This window comes from Peromyscus leucopus, chromosome 1, assembly GCF_004664715.2.
Source record: "Peromyscus leucopus breed LL Stock chromosome 1, UCI_PerLeu_2.1, whole genome shotgun sequence".
NCBI lineage: Eukaryota > Metazoa > Chordata > Mammalia > Rodentia > Cricetidae > Peromyscus > Peromyscus leucopus.
In genome coordinates, this window is record NC_051063.1 from 161,552,278 (window position 1) to 161,568,760 (window position 16,483).

The 16,483-nt window shown below is 43.5% G+C and overlaps 1 protein-coding gene across 5 annotated transcripts in view; it reads left to right on the forward strand.

Annotated features, from left to right (window-relative positions):
• Nucleotides 1-16,483, forward strand: part of Garre1 (granule associated Rac and RHOG effector 1) — a 78,766-nt gene that overhangs the window by 25,318 nt on the left and 36,965 nt on the right. For all 5 annotated transcript variants that reach the window (XM_028877793.2, XM_028877790.2, XM_028877792.2 and 2 more), the window contains exons 2-3: nt 1,563-1,793; nt 2,239-2,803. In XM_028877793.2, the coding sequence (XP_028733626.1) occupies nt 1,717-1,793; nt 2,239-2,803 (642 nt within the window). In that variant the 5' untranslated portion in view covers nt 1,563-1,716. The remainder of the gene's footprint in view (nt 1-1,562; nt 1,794-2,238; nt 2,804-16,483) is intronic.

A 16,483-nucleotide genomic window follows, 5' to 3' on the forward strand; every position in this document is an offset into this window, starting at 1 on the left:
TGTGTTTCCAGACAAGCAGAGATAATGAGGCCTGCTTACCTTCTCTTGTCTTGTGTGACATCATCAAAAGTTTATAATAAATGCTTAGTATGTGCCAGACATTATTCTGTTTTTGATATGTATAGCCCCTTTAACTCAGTAACAGTAGATACCGTTTATATCTCTGTTTATAGATGATGACACTGAGCAGAGAGGCTAAAGAACTTACTCAGGGTCACATTGCTGGTCAGTGCAGAACCAGGACCTGACCCAAACAGTCAGACCTACAAGGCCACTCTTGCTGACCTCAGTACCACTGACCTTGGTGGTGCCTCCCACCACTTTCCTGAACAAATAGCACTTCAAATTTTCCTGCTGGGGGCCCAAAGATGCTCTCATGCTGGCTCTCCATCTAGTTTTGAGAATGTTTTCTGTTGTTTGAAATAGAACTTGTTGGTTAGTTTGAAGAAATGGATGTTGTAAATGATGTAATTGGGTCTGAGTTGGTTTAAATCTATTGAGAACCTTTGAAGGTTACTGTTGTGTTGAAAAAGTGTCATTTAGCCTACTAAAATGTCATTTTCTGCTGTGTTTGAGAATTGTAAGTAGCATTAGAATTGATGAGTATATTACCAGATGGCCACACTAACTTGTGTAGCCTTTCACAGTACATATTTATGTCCATACTGCATGTGGCTTCTTAAATTGTGAATGTTGTCTTGGTGATGATTCTTTTAAGAGAGTATGAAAGAAAAATGTCCTTCACTGGATTGAGCATAGTTTTTTTTCTTTTCTTTTCTTTTTTTTTTTCCTTTTGGTTTTTTCGAGATAGGGTTTCCTCTGTGTAGCCCTGGCTGTCCTAGAACTCATAGAGATCCACTTGCCTCTGCCTCCTGAGTGCTGGGATTAAAGGCATGCACTACCACCGCCAGGCTGAGCATAGTTTAAGTTTTAGGAAGATATATGTGGAGGAAATGCATTTGCCAAACACTGAGACAGATTCAGGGAGAATTTTCTTTTAAAAAAGATTATGAAAGTGTAAGGGCTGGAGAGGTGGCTTGGCGGTTAAGAGAACTGGCTGCTCTTCCAGAGGACCTGGCTTCAATTCCTAGCACCCACATAGGTGCCATCCATAACTCTAGTCTCAAGAGATCCAAGGCCCTCCTATGATCTCCATATGCATCAGGCACACCGTACATATATATACATGACGTAAAACACTCATACATACAAAATAAAAATTAAAAAATCTCTAAAACATTAAAAAAGTTATCAAAGTAATATACCCAGATGCTGGTGTTCATGTATGTGTATGTACATTCATTTGAAAAAAAAGTATCTTTTACTTTATTATTTTATGTGTATAGGTACATGCTTGCACATCTATGCACCACTGTGCTGGTCATGAAACCTAACTGCATTTAGCATATTAGTCACAATTCTTACCATCCACAATCTCAGAAGTTCATTATGGTTTTTTAACCTTGTGCTAATTTAGAAGCATATTGTTTATGAAGTTTAGAGGAATTGTAATGTGATTTTTTCAGTCTCCCTGACTTCATCTTCTTTCTTTCCCCTTGCAGGAAATGACTTAGAGGCCTTATGAATACATCTGTGCTTTCTTGCTTCAGACATTACAACTGCAGGCCAACCCAGTCTGGAAGCACTTCTTATTAATGTTACAAGGAAACCACTACCTCAGCAAACAAAAGAAAGAAGACACACAGTAACAATGCCATGCTTAAAGAAAACTTGTTTCCAGAAACCGTTACAGGAGATTTGGAAGTTTTTAGCACTGAAAAGCAGCTTTCCAGGTAAATGGATTTGACAGGCAGGTTCTGTCGATTCTGCAGAGGTGTGCTCTTCCTTAAGGACTTCTTGTGAAGTAACCCCTCCGCCTAAATGCTGTTGACCAGCGTAAGGTTCTTTTTGGTATATAGAAGATACATTATATTACATTTTAAAAGTTAAGTTATTTTTCTGCTGTTGTAAATGTAAGTATCAAAATATTCTTGCAAAGCAATTATAAGTAAACATTTTCCTCAGCAATTATTTCTTTATTGGGAGTAGGATGCTGAACAGTTATACAGCATTTCAGACACGCTTATTTTTTGTCAGAATTCCTACCTACACTGAAAATACTAATTATATAAGCCTGTTATTTTTCTCACCTTTATGTTGGATCATATGGTCACCTGCCTCATGGAAATGCCTTTTTTAAAACGTAGATTTGCAGAACTCCACTATTTTTATACCTAGCTGCAGTTTTGGAAAAAAAGGACTCAGAACCCTGACCGGCCAGTGGTCCCTGGAACAGTTCCCCACCCGCATGTATTGCTGCAGTGCCCAGGACAGTAAGATGGACTACAAGCGGCGCTTCCTGCTTGGCGGGTCCAAGCAGAAGGTGCAGCAGCACCAGCAGTACCCGATGCCTGAGCTGGGCCGAGCACTGAACGCTCCCCTGGCCTCCACGGCCCCCTCTGCCCCACTGGGCAGTCTGACAGCTGCAGGCAGCTGCCACCATGCCATGCCCCACTCCACTCCCATTGCTGACATCCAGCAGGGCATCTCCAAGTACCTGGATGCCCTCAATGTCTTTTGCCGTGCTAGCACGTTCCTCACAGATCTCTTCAGCACCGTGTTCAGGAACTCACACTACTCGAAGGCCGCCATGCAGCTCAAAGATGTGCAGGAGCATGTGATGGAGGCTGCCAGCCGATTGACCTCAGCCATAAAGCCCGAGATCGCCAAGATGCTCATGGAACTCAGTGCTGGGGCTGCAAACTTCACAGATCAGAAGGAATTCAGTCTCCAGGACATTGAGGTAGAGTACCATTCCCATAGGAAAATGTATTGCAGAGGTCAGTGAGCACCCTCAGTTTCCCCAAACTGCAGCAGTGATGGCCTTTGTCCTCTTTTTGTTGGTATGATCTTCTTGTGAAAAGTTTGGTGCCTGCCAAGTTGTGATGCTTTCAAGTAGGTTAAAAGGTCACTGAGCAGGGTTAGAAAGACGGGCTCAGTGCTGAAGTCAGGGTTCAGGGGTGTGAGGTGTCAGGTCCAGTCCCGGCACACACAGAAGGAAAAGTTAAATTGATTTGTCTTATTTGATATTTCTGTCCTTAATTTTTTTCAAATTGGAAACTAATATCTAAATAATATACTATTAAAAGCACTTAGTGAGAGGCTGGAGTCACATTTCACTAGTAATGTACTTACCAAGTGTGTCTAAGGCCCTAGGCTCAATCTCTAATACTGCACAAACAAACAAGTGCTTAGAATTCTAAGTATGGTCATGGGCTATATTTTTTATTTTATGTTTGTTTGTTTATTTGTTTTTGAAGACAGGGTTTCTCTGTGTAGCTCTGGCTGGGCTGGAACTCCCTCTGTAGCCCAGGCTGGCCTGGAACTCACAGAAGTCCGCCTGCCTCTGCCTCCTGAGTGCTGGGATTAAAGGTGTGCACCACTGCCTGGCTTGAGTTTTCAATCTATGGAATCCCTGGTTTTCATGAAAGTTCCATGTGTTTATAGAATAAATTAAGTTTCTGGCTCTAAATTCAAAGCTGTTTTCATTTAAATGCATTTGAATCTTTGTTTTTGTGTGTGGGGGTTGTATTGAAAGGAAACACTCTTCTTCAGGACTCACTGGAATCAAGTTTTATTCAGAATAAAGCTAGCTTTTTTTTTTGACTCTGTTGAGGAAATACTTTTTGCACTGTTCTTTTTTATGTAGTGGTGGGGATGGAACCCAGAACTGTATGCATTCTCAGCAAATCTGTGCCACTGAACTGCAATAAGGGGCTTTTAAACTTTGATTCTGATTTAACATTTTTTCTTTTTTCTTTCTATTTATTTATTTATTTATTTATTTATTTATTTATTTATTTATTTATTTATTATGTATACAGTGTTCTGTCTGCACACACCCCTGCAGGCCAGAAGAGGGCACCAGATCTCACTACAGATGGTTGTGAGCTACCATGTGGTTGCTGGGAATTGAACTCAGGACCTTTGGAGTTCAATTAACCTCTGAGCCATCTCTCCAGCCCCCTTGATTCTGATTTAAAACATAAATTTTAGTACATTTATGTTTATTTTTTGTGTGTGGATATTTTGCCTGCACATATGTCTGCACCACTTGTGTGACTGGTGCCTGCAAAGGCCAGAAGAGGGCATCAGACTCCTTAGGGACTGGAGTTGTAGATGACCATAGCTGTTATGTGAGTGCTGGGAATCAAACCTGGGTCCTCTTGTTTGTCTTCTAGGTAGGGTCTCACTGTGTCGCCATGGCTGACCTGGAATGTGATATGTAAACTAGGCTTGACTTGAACTCACTGAGTGCCTCTGCCTCCTGAGTCCTGGAATAAAAGGCTTGTGCCATACCCAGCTCCAAGTCTTTAAAAATGTGAAAACCTAGGGTCTGGAGAATGTATACTACTCTTCCTGAGGACCCAAGTTCAAGTTTGGTTCTCTGAACCCTCTGAAGAGCAGTTCACAACCACCTGTAATTTCCAGCTCCAGGAAATCCAAGGTCTTGATCTGTCCTCTGCAGGCACACATAGACACATGTGCACATACCCACACACATAATTTAAAATCTTTATAAACCCAAATTCATTTTATCCCAGGACTGTGTGTTCAGTGCACTGGATTTGGTCCAGGAGCCATAGTTTGCTGCCTTTGTTATCACAAATATATAATACTGGGTCATTCTTACTGTTATTTAAATATGGGACATTTCATGAATCTGTGTATCACTCTTGTGAAGCCATTTTACTCATTTCTGTAATATCCCAAGTTTGGGGTGTGTGTGTGTATTTTCAGTGTAGGTCTTAAACCCAGGTTCTTGCACACATCAGGCCTATACTTTACCATAGATCTACATATGCCCTAGGTTCATTCTACCTTGACTCTCTATTCAGGTCTATTTGTAATTATGATTATTCTTATGATTACATTTTTATAAAATGGCTCATCATAGTTTAAAGTATTTTTTTAAATTATACTCATAGGCTGAGAATATAGCTCAATGGTAGAGTTCTTGCCTTGCATATGTATTGGCCCTGGATAAATAAATAAAACACATTAAAAATATGTGTAATTCTCCAAATAATTGAAACAATGAAATGTAAAACTTAGCTAGGTGTGGTAGCACATGCTTATAGTCCCAATGATCCAGAGGCAGAGGTGGAAGGATTGAGACTTTAAGACAGTTCTGGGCTATACAGCTATATTACCTGTTGTAAAAAAATAGCAAAGGCTGAAGATGCCATTGGGTGGTAGACTACTTGCCCAGTGTCCATGAGGCTTTATCCTTAGCTCTATGATAGAAATGTAGAGCTTTGTGCTTTTCTTTCCCATCCTATTTTTTCCGTCCCCCAGAATGTCTTTGTACCTGGTATGTGCCATTCCAGACTGTCTTTGCACAAGTACATAGTGGTGCACCCACACATTTACCACTTTGTTTTTATTGTTGTTATTTGTTCTCCCTCCGGCTGGCCTGAACTTACTATGAGACCAGTCTGGACTGGAACTCAAACCATGTTTTCAGCTACAGTGTGCTTGGTTATTTCTTGACAGAGATGTGACATTTTGTAAGCACATAGTTGTGTCTCCCATCCTCGCCAGGAAATACAGAGCAGTGTTAAGCGCACATTGTTAGGGCTGCCATCCTAAGATGATGGAACAGTTGGAGGTTTATGTAGGAGTCCATGTTAGAGTGAGTGGTTTATGTGAGCCTTACCTCTTTATGTTGGTAACCTGTATTACTTCGTTCTTCAGGTCACACCTCTGAGGTCTGAGAAGACAGAGCTAGACCCACATGGCTTGGTCAGGACAATTAGAGAACTATGAGACATAGGAGCTTAGCGACTCACTGAGGCATGTGTTGTTACCTACATTGGGGTTTTGTTTGTTTTTTTGTGTGTGGGTTTTCTTTTGTTTTTGAGATAGGGTCTCAATATATAGCCCTGGTTGACCTACAACTCACTATGTAGAACAGTCTTCATCCAACTTTGAGGAGTCCTCCTGTCTTTACCTCCTGAGTGCTGGGATTATGTGCTACCAGGTCTGTCTTGTTCTCTGTTTGCTAATCCAGGCTGTTCTTAAACTCACAGTGCTCTTGCCTCAGCCTCCCAGCTGTTGAGATTGCTACCATATACTACCATACTGGGCTGGGAAATGCTTCTGATTGTTTCAGTTTAGAATTTTGGCTTGGCTTTCCTCATTGAAATTCTGATTAAGATAGTTGGACTGTTACCATGGCTTTTGTACATAATAGACTAAACAGGCTTTCTGTTTCCATTGCTAGTCTGGAAACTGCTTGCTGTTGATGAGTTTTGGAATCTGTGGGTCTGTTCTATGTGGAAAAACTGACTTACCGATTAGTTTTCAAATGTGTCTGTCAAGCAGACCCATAGATGTAACATATCTGAAAGCTTTTTATTGCATTTACTCACTTATTCATGTATTGTGGCGGTGTGTGTGTGTGTGTGTGTGTGTGTGTGTGTGTGTGTGTGTGTGTGACTCTTCTTGCCTGTGAAGGTCAGAGGAGTGTACTCTCCGTCTACCATGTCACTTGGAAATAGAACTTAGTTATTTAGGTTTGGCAGGAAATACCATCACCCATTGAGCATCTTACCAGCCCAGCGTTATACTTTTCCCTTAGAGCAGTATTGGCTGTTCTAGAATTCTTTTTTCTTAAGGTTTTTATTTTTAATAATTTACTTATTTTCATTTTATGTACATTGGTATTTTGCCTACATGCATGTCTGTGTGAGGGTGTCAGATCCCCTGGAACTGGAGGAACAGACAGATGTAAGCTGCCATTTGGGTGCTGGGAATTGAACCTGGGTCCTGTGGAGGAAGAGCAGCCAGTGCTCTTAATTGCTGAGCCATCTCTCCAGCCCATTTTTCATATGTAGTATATTATACTACCAGGGTAGTTAGGCCAGTAGGGGTTCTCCTCTACTGTTAACCAAACTCAGATGAAAAAGCTAAGCATTTGGATTTTTCCTGTTGGTGTTTTGTTGCTCCCTACCTCCCCCCTCCCCCATTTTATAATCAAAGCCCTAAGAGGCTCTTTAACGTTCATTCTGGGAAAAGGAGTCTGAAGCCTGGCATTGCATAACATGACTTGCTGTAGTTTGGATGGACTTCGTTCCCAGCAAAATTTATTTCTCATGTATAATAGTGGGGAAGAATATGGCCTTTAGAGTTGTTATGCTGGTAAGGGTGATCAGCGCTCTCCTTGAGTGAGTTGTAGTTCTAGAAGGATTGGGTTAGTTATCTCCAGAGTCCTTTTGCTTTCTACCAGGAGATGCAGGAGTGCATTGCCCTTGATGGGACCATGCTGTTGGCTTCCTGGCCTCCAGAAATGCCAGCTAACTTCACCTTTGCATTCAGACATTCTGTCCCAGCAGCAGGAAACAGACTACGATACCTCCAACAGGAGCCAGGATTGCGTATAAAGGAAGCCCTTTAGGAGTATTCAGATGCTTCCACAAAGTGTGATGTGTCACCCTCACCCCCATGTGTGTTCTTAATAGACAAATAGTGGTGCCTGGCTCCAGGAGCTCCAGGGGCTGAGTGCTGTCCTATTTATGCCTTCCAGTGACTTAGCCCTTACCCTAAATGTTACTGTTGGAGCATGATTTGTGACTGTCGTGTTTCCTAGCTGAGTAGTGCCCGTGACACTGGCATGCCTGCCCAGGAAGTGAGCTATGAGCATAAGTCAGAAGATCTGCATAGCTCTGATTTTCAGTGCTCATACAGCTTGAGCCTCAGTTTGCCTGTCACTATAATGGAATTGCCACCTACCTTCCAGATCTTCAGTGTTCTGCTGAAGACCAGAAGCAGTGAATAGTCTCATCAGCATCACTACTTCTGACATGGCTTGGCAGGTGCTGGCAGGCCTTCTCTGAAGAGTGGAGCACCATTCTGTGTGAAAGCGGGGGAAGAGAGAAGTGCGGCAAGATGTCCTCTAATTGTCCACTTGGCAGTGGGGCCGGTTGCTGCGGCAGAACGCCTGGCTCCCAAGGCAGCGGCTTCCTTTTCCTTTGGTGTCTTGTGCTGCTTTTCCTCGTGTGGTCCTGCTGCTGGAACTGCTGGGACGGTGACATTGTGTTTTGAGGCAGGGTGTCTTCATGGCACAGGTGATCTTTTGTCTCAGACCCCCTAGGGCTGGGAATACAGGTGAGAGCCACCAAGTCAGGCTTCTGGCCGGCCCTTTTTTGTATAAAAGCTCAAGAAACCCTCTTTCATCGATAATCACTATTCCATTTGCCTTGCACTTAGAATGGGGCTTAGAAAAAGAAGTGGAGGGGCAGCATGTTCTCTGAACATGCCTGTAAGTAGCCAAGAAGCATTGGATAAGCCCCTGATAGATTTGATAGGACTCTTCCTCATAGAGTCTCAAAGCTGTCCGTAAAATCAAAATGTGAATTTAGGAAAAATACATTTTCCCATATTGAACTTGTTAGTTGTCCAAAGCTTTGGTAGCCCACCTGGACTTTTTTTTTTTTTTTTAAGAGTGGACTCCACTGGACCTCTTGGGTCCTAGGGAAGTCCACTTGAGTGCCTTCTGTAATTGTGTTAATTTCAGTGTTCTTTTTTTTTTTTTTTTTTTTTTGGTTTTTCGAGACAGGGTTTCTCTGTGTAGCTTTGCGCCTTTCCTGGGACTCACTTGGTAGCCCAGGCTGGCCTCGAACTCACAGAGATCCGCCTGGCTCTGCCTCCCGAGTGCTGGGATTAAAGGTGTGCGCCACCAACGCCCGGCAATTTAAGTGTTCTTTAAAAATGCCATACTAGCTGAGTTGAGTTGACTGACTTCTCTTTGATTTTGAATCGGTTTTGAACCTCATACTAAGAAAATACAGATGGTCCTGTGTCTTAGGTTTGTATTTATTAGAAAGTCCCATAATATAATGTTAGTAAATCACACTTACTTGTGATTTACGCATCAATTCTGCATGTATTAATTGCAGACTTTATTGATGTCAGATGCTGTTGCAGTCATGAGATGTAGCAGTGAAAAGGCTGGAGTCTCCCTTTGTGTAGCTGGAGCATGGTTGTGCTCTTAGAAGGGTTTGGAAGGAGATTCACTGAGAAGTTCCCTGTGAGTAACGAGTAGAAGGTGGTGGAGAAGCAAACCCAAGAGAACGAGGCGAGGGAGGAGGCGGTGCCAAGCCTCCGAGGCAGGAGTCAGCCAGAGCGCTGCAAGAACAGGGGGGCCCTCCTGTGGGGACACAGTGAACAGACGTGAGAGCATTAGGGTAAGGTGGTTTTTAGTGTATGGTATTTATTTGTGTATGTGTACACATGTGTGGGTCACTGGACACACGTGGAGTTCAGAAGACAACTTGGGGAGTGGTTTCTCTCCTCCCACAGGAATCCCAGGGATTCATTTCATGTTGTCTGGCTCGGAAGCAAGCATCTTTACTTTCTGAGCCGTCTCAGTCCTAAGGACAGTTAGAAAGGTAGAAAGTGCTTCTCTGGTTTTTTTTTTTTTTTTTTTTTCCTCTTAGAGAGGTCAGAAATGGGACAGGGTGAGGCGAGTGTCCAAAGGGAAAGGAAGGGAGGGCACCAGGGCGGGCTCTTCAGTCCTCGTGGAGTGAAGGGATGCTGCTTACCCACTGGTGTTCATCACAGTGACAGCTGAGGGTTCTGGTTTCACTCTGGGTCCTCAGCTAAGTAGATAGCCCGGAATCCCAGGATAGCTGCGGGACTCTCAGGATTCCCCCACTTTGAGGGGACTGTGTATTTTTTTTACTGGCTTCTCAAGTCTGACAGGCAGACATGAAATCACATCTTTACCTCATCGAACTCTGGCTTCTAGTTTGACATACTGACAGGCCTCCTTGGAGTTCTGTAATTGCCCATGTATGTGTTTGAAGTAACTTCTGTACTGACTCACTCTTAAGGGCCTTAGTTCAGGTATGTTACCATTTGATTTGGATAGGTGTAAGCCAAAAATACTACATAGTAGTAGTAATGGAAAATATTAGAAGTTGTTTAAAAATGTGATTTTCATTAACCTTAGTGGAATTAAGTGTGCACAGGCTGTTGCTTTTTCCCCCCTAACGGTAAAAATTCATTGTTTATGTTTTTGTTTGGACTAGTAGATCTTTTTACTTTTTATTTTTTGGAGGAAAGGTTTCTTTATGTAACCTTGACTGGCCTGGAACTCACTGTGTAGTTGAAACTAGCCTCAACTTCACAGATCTGCATGCCTCTGTCCCCTGAGTGCTGAGATTAAAGGTATGTACTACCATGACTGCTTTTGACTAGTAAATCTTCTATAACAAATTATACTATTTTCTAACTATATATGCCAAAGCCAAATGAAAATCCAAATTGTTACTGTTAATCAGAAAATTAAGTTCATGTCATAAAAGGCTTATATGGAGTTGGGTGTGATGGCATATACTTTTATTCCCAGCACTCAGGAGTCAGGAGCAGGTGGATATATGTGAGTTCCAGACTAGCCTGGTCTACATAGTGACATACAGGCCAGCCAGGGTTATAGAATAAGACCAAAAAATAAAAGTGTGTAGCTATGGTGGTTTGAAAGAAAATGCCCCCTATAGGGAGTGACACTATTAGGTATAGCCTTTTTGGGGCAGGTGTGTCACTGTGGGAGTGGGCTTTGAGGTCGCCTGTACTCAAGCCATGCCCAGTGTGACAATTGCTTCTGCTTCCTGTGGATCAAGATGTAGAACTCTCAGCTTCTTCTCCAGTACTGTGTCTGCCTGCATGCTGCCATGCTTCTCACCATGACGATAATGAACTAAACCTCTGAAACTGTAAGTCAGCCCCAGTTAAATGTTTTCCTTTACGAGAGTTGCCATGGTCATGGTGTCTCTTCACAGCAGTAGAAACCCTAACTAAGACAGTAACTCATTCCCACCCCTTTCCCTGAGATAGGGTCTCTCTGTGTAGCTCTGACTGTCCTCGAACTCACGGTGTAGACCAGGCTGACCTCAAATTCACATAGATCTACTTGCCTCTAACTCCCACCCAGCATTTTACTTTGTTTTGTTTTGTTTGTTTGTTTTGAGACAGGGTTTCTTTGTGTAGCCCTGGCTGTCCTGGATCTTGCTCTGTAGACCAGGCTGACTTCAAACTCACAGAGATCCACCTGCCTCTGCCTCCTGAGTGCTGAGATTAAAGGCAAGCACCACCACCACCCAGCTCCAAATCAATTTTTAAAAGTAACTTTAAGATTTTTGGAGATTAAAATTATATTGCATCCATCTTCCCTTTTCTCCCATACACACACACACACCCTTTGCTGTCTTTCACATTTGTGGCCTCTGTTTCTTAAATTGTTATGTGTATAACATAACAATTTATGTGCATTTATTTTCTTCCTAAATATGTATACTTACAACTTGCTCAGTCTGTATGTTACTTGTATGTATGTTTTCAGGGCCGATCATTTGATAGTGGATAATGGATTAGCGTGCTCTTCTTGAGGCCTGGGGGCAGGTATCACCTTAGCATATCTGTTGTGCTGTTCTTGTTCAGGTCTTTTTAAGGCAGCCATGTTGGTGAGGCTTTATGGTGCAGCCCTGACATTTGCAGTGGCCCAGTCTCAGCCATCTTCCTGTTCTTCTGGCTTTCTACCTGTCATCTGCAGTGGTCCCTGAGCCTTGGGTGCAGGAGCTGTGTTGTAGCTGTGTCAGTTGGTCTGGACAACACAGATGTGCATTTTGTTTGCTTCTGGTTTTCTGTAATCCTCTCCTCCTGTTGCCAATAGAAGTTTCCTTGGTGAGGCATGAGGACTACACTTACGTGTGGGTATGAGGATGAGTATTTAGAACATAGTGATTATACTGCATTAGTAAAATGGTGGTTGTGGTTCTCCTCCAAGATCTATGACTTCTCTAGCCCTGAGTAGTTGGCTAAGTTTCCAGTACCAAGAATGATTTTCCTTTTGCTGAATAGGCCTTAAGTTTAATTAGAGAACTGTGGTTGCTCTCAAGATATGTTTGCCACTATTGCACTGTTAGGATTCTTGTGCATCTGGTCATTGTGGTCCATAGCATCATAGGTAGGTAAGACTGTTGGTAACTTCCCTCCTTTGGTATGCTTGGGTGCTGTGAAAGCTAGTCCTCAGGGAGGAGGCTTTCAGGTCAGAGCTGGGTCAGGCCAGGTCTCTTGGCTCTGGGTTCAAAGTGTATGGTGTCTTCAGCAACAGAGACTTACCTTCTACCTGTGGGACAACTGAGGGAAATAGCAAGCCTCTGATGTTCTGAGTGTCTTAGGCTTTCCTGACCAGCTCAAAAGAGGGCTTCTCCTGCCTGGTGTTGGGGGCTTTGTTAGATAGTCTGGGACCCTTGTGGGGAGCGTTGCCAGCCCAGATTGGAACATTTCACCAACTTATATGTGGTGTGGATATGTGTAGGTAGATAGCTAATATATGGTTCCTTAGGACTTTTTCAGATGTTCTGTTGTGCTGTACCCTCCGTCCCTCCTCCCTCGCTAACCAAAGCCCCCGCCATTTCCCCCCTGTTCCCCTCAGATCCCTTGAACCTGCCATCCCCTCTCGATGGCTCCTTCCCTCACTTCCACAGCCGTCCCTTTTTATGTTCCTAGTTTCCTCAGTTAATCCAGATCAGCTCTGCAGATTGCTAATGAAAAGGTGAAAAGAGGCCAGCCAGTCCTGCTGGCAGTGCACGCCTTTAATCTCAGCACTCAGGAGGATCTCTGTGAGTTCGAGTCCAGACTAACCTTCATAGCAAGTCCCAGCCCAAACCAAGGCCTGTCTCAAAACAAAACAAAACAAAACAAAACACCAGTAACAATAATAAGTAAAAAGAGAAAAGTAAGGAATTAAGCAGATTTTTGCTTTTCTGGCGTGTTAGTTAACTAATAACTGAGTAGCTTGGTTGGGTTAAAGAAACTTCTCTATGAAAGAATTCCACACCCTTCTGTGATCACACAGTTAGAAAAGTCATTTTGTTGACCATGAGGAATTCAGTTACTCAAACAGTGGCCAGTAATAGAGAGTAAAGCCGTTTGGTGAAAGGTTGCTGGGGAGTTGCATAAAGGAGGGATTAGGCCTTCTGTGTCCAAATCCCAGTGATCAGTCTCAGTGGTCTGTGTCACCAGATGTCAAGGCAGGTGATGTTTCCCAGTGCAATATAGTAAAAACTGCACAGGACAGCTCCACGTCTTTTTTTTTTTTTTTTTTTTGGTGCTGGAATCCAACCCAGGGCCAGGGCCAGATGAGTTTGATTGACAAGTACACCCGGTCTGTATTTTCCTGCTGAGTTACCTTTAGTTCCCTCATCATACAGTCTTTTACTTCTTCCTCTTGTTATAAAACATACAAGCAAAGGCCAGGAAAACCTCTAGAATAATCTCATCAAGCTTCTAGAATGAACTTTGAGTCCAGGGGCAATCGGGGTGTATATAGTACATTGAGTCACACAATCCCAAGACAGTAATCTGACAGAAGGTGGAATATTCCGTAGTCAGTTGACGTGGTCTGTCCAGATCAGTTACATGGAAATAGGTAAAAGGGTACCATTCTAGATTAAAAGAGAATTAAGAGAGATACAACAACAAAATAACCTTTGGGGATCAAGACTCAGACACTGATTAAATTCATTTGAGTTGGCCGGGTGGTAGTGACAAACGCTTTTAATCCAGTGCTGGCAGACAGAGGCAGGTCAATCTCTTTGAGGCCAGCCTGGTCTACAGAGCAAGTCTAGGACAGCCAGGGCCACCCAGGGAAACTCATACCATGAAAAACAGTTAATTTGAGTTGAGTTTGAACATCTGTTGGCTCTTGGTTGATTGGATTTTACTTTAAAACAAAAGGGGTGGTGGGCAAGGGGAAATAGATGGCAGTAATGTGTCACAGTGCAGGATGGAAGCCTCTGGGTGGTGCATAGCCCGGTTCTCTGCTTTGCCTCCAAGTGTGACAGAAGGGAGACATTCACACAGGCCCCTTGACAGGCGTGCAGAGGACAGTGAATGGTTAGTGCCTGTGGATGGCTTTCTAACAGCCCAGGCCATGAGCAAGTAGTTTAGGAAACCCAGGCGAGTCAAGCATGGTCCTGCACACCTGCGTTCCCAGCACTCGGGAGACTGAGGGAAGGAGGAGGATGGTGAGCTGCAGGCCAGCCTAGACTACACAGGGAGGCCCTGTTGAAGGAAAGGGGGAAGGAGGGATGAAGAGAAAAGGAAGGAAGAAGAAAAACCCAAGGGAAAATTAGATTTCATGGGAAAATAATAAGGAATCGGAAATAAAGAGTTTGGAGAATATAATTTTAGGTAGGGCTAGCTTTCCTGAATTAATGCTTATGGCTGCTGGTCCGTGTAGATTTCATAGGATTGAATAATGTCATGTTCTTTCAACCTCTCTTATCTTTAAAATCAGACTGTCTGTGAAATAGTTGCCTAACATTCTTCTGGGCAGGGATGGGGGTTTAGCCCAGTGGTGGAATGCTTGTTTAGCATGCACAAGGTCCTGAGTTCTATATCCTGCACCCCAAAATCCGTCAGTCTTAGAATCAGCACACACAGGGGTTAAGTGTCCCTCTCCAGTGCCTCAGGCCATTGTATACATGCAGAGCACATCCCTTCATGAGACCAGGTTTCCTGCCACCCAGGCTAATGGGAGAATGTTCAGAACCAGCAAAGTGCAAGTAGCTGGATGTAGACTATGAACACTTGTAGACTGTAGAAGTCCTGAGCAGGTCCCAGCCATCTGGTCTGCTTTGCTTTTTGCTCTCTGTAACAGTCACCCTCTTGATAAACAACAGAGGAAGTAGCTGCCAGCCTCCAGAGATGGGTAAGGACAGAAAGTGCTCCAGGCCTGGTAGCCCAGACAGATGAAAAGGTTGTAGCACTAGGTATGAAAAGTGTTGTAATGCAAATGAAAAATGTCCTCAAACTTGACTGTTTGCAGTTCAACTTTCAGACATCCTCCACACCACTCTCCACCCCACCCCACCCCACTCTCATACAGAACCTCTCCTTCCCACCTAACCTGAAGAGGAGTGAGGGGAGGGCAGGGCAGAGAGCAAGAAGGAGAGGCTGTTCATTGTTTCCTGGTGCCCAGTCTCCCTTCTTCCTTAATAGGAAGCTCTTTGTTTTTCAGGCGTGTTGTGCCTAGGGTAAGGGTTTCCCTTTCTAGTCTCTCTGACAGCTGACAGTGATACTTGCTAAGGTCTGGCCCAGGAAGATGTGTGAGGAAGTGCTAGATGAGAAAGTGTGCTCCTTCATCTCCATGTGGTACATGTTCTGGATGCAGGCAGAACAGCTGAAGGTCAAGCCCCGTATGGTTTAGAGGCCATCACAGTAATCCAAGCAAGAGATTGTAGTAGCTTGGAATGGAACACTTACACACTTGGGTTTTTTGTTTGTTTGTTTTTGAGGGTAGGGAATAATTGGTTTTTTGTTTTTCTTTTGTTTCTTTCTTTTTTCTTTTTGAGACAGGGTCTTCTGTAAGCTCAGGCTGACCTTGAACTCACTAAATACCTGAGGATGACTTTGAATCCTTCCTGCTTCCACCTTCCAAGGTAGGAATTACAGGATCATACCACTGTGCCTGGCTTAGAACTAGTTTCTTTCTTTCTTTCTTTCTTTTTTTTTTTTAATTTTTCGAGACAGGGTTTCTCTGTGTAGCTTTGCGCCTTTCCTGGAACTCGCTTTGTAGCCCAGGCTGGCCTTGAACTCAGAGATCCGCATGGCTCTGCCTCCCAAGTGCTGGGATTAAAGGCGTGCGCCACCACTGCCCGGCTAGTTTCTTTATTTTATTTTATTAAGTTTTATAGACCTAGTTTCTTAATGAGGTAAAATATATGTAATGTAGAGTTTGCTGTTTTAACCATTTACAAGTGTTCAATTCAAAACATTCATATGATATACAGCCACCACCATCCATCTGGAACTTACCTTACTAAACTCTGAAAACTGGTGAGTGGGTGGTCTGTATGTAATGACTTGTTTTGTGTGGGCATGCACATGACACTGTGCACATGTGAAGGGCGGGTCAACTTTCTGCTACTGCTCCATATACTCTAGGCTCGCTGACTTTGAACGTCTGTCTCCCCTCTCATCTCACCATAGGAGTGTGGGATTACAGATGGGTATTACCACATCTGGATTTTTGCATGGGTTTTGGGGATCAGGTTTTCATACTTGGGCTGCTAGGACTTTTTTCCAAATGAGCCATCTGCCAGCCCTGACGAGGGTTTTAGCAGTCTTGTGTGTTTGGGTTTTGTTGTGTTTTTGTTGTGTTTGTTTTGAGATAGCTGTAGATCACTAGCCTTGTACTCATGGACTTAACAAAGATTAGCCTGCTTCTGCCTCCCAATTGCTGGAATTATATGTAATGCTGTGTGCGTGCGTGCGTGCGTGCGTGCGTGCGTGTAAATCAAAGATGCCTCCAGGATTTCTTTCTGTATCTGGGTCACTTCCTGGTACTGCTGTTTACCAAGATAAGAGCAGTAAGGAAGGAGACTCCTAGAATAATAGGTCTGGGATAACTATT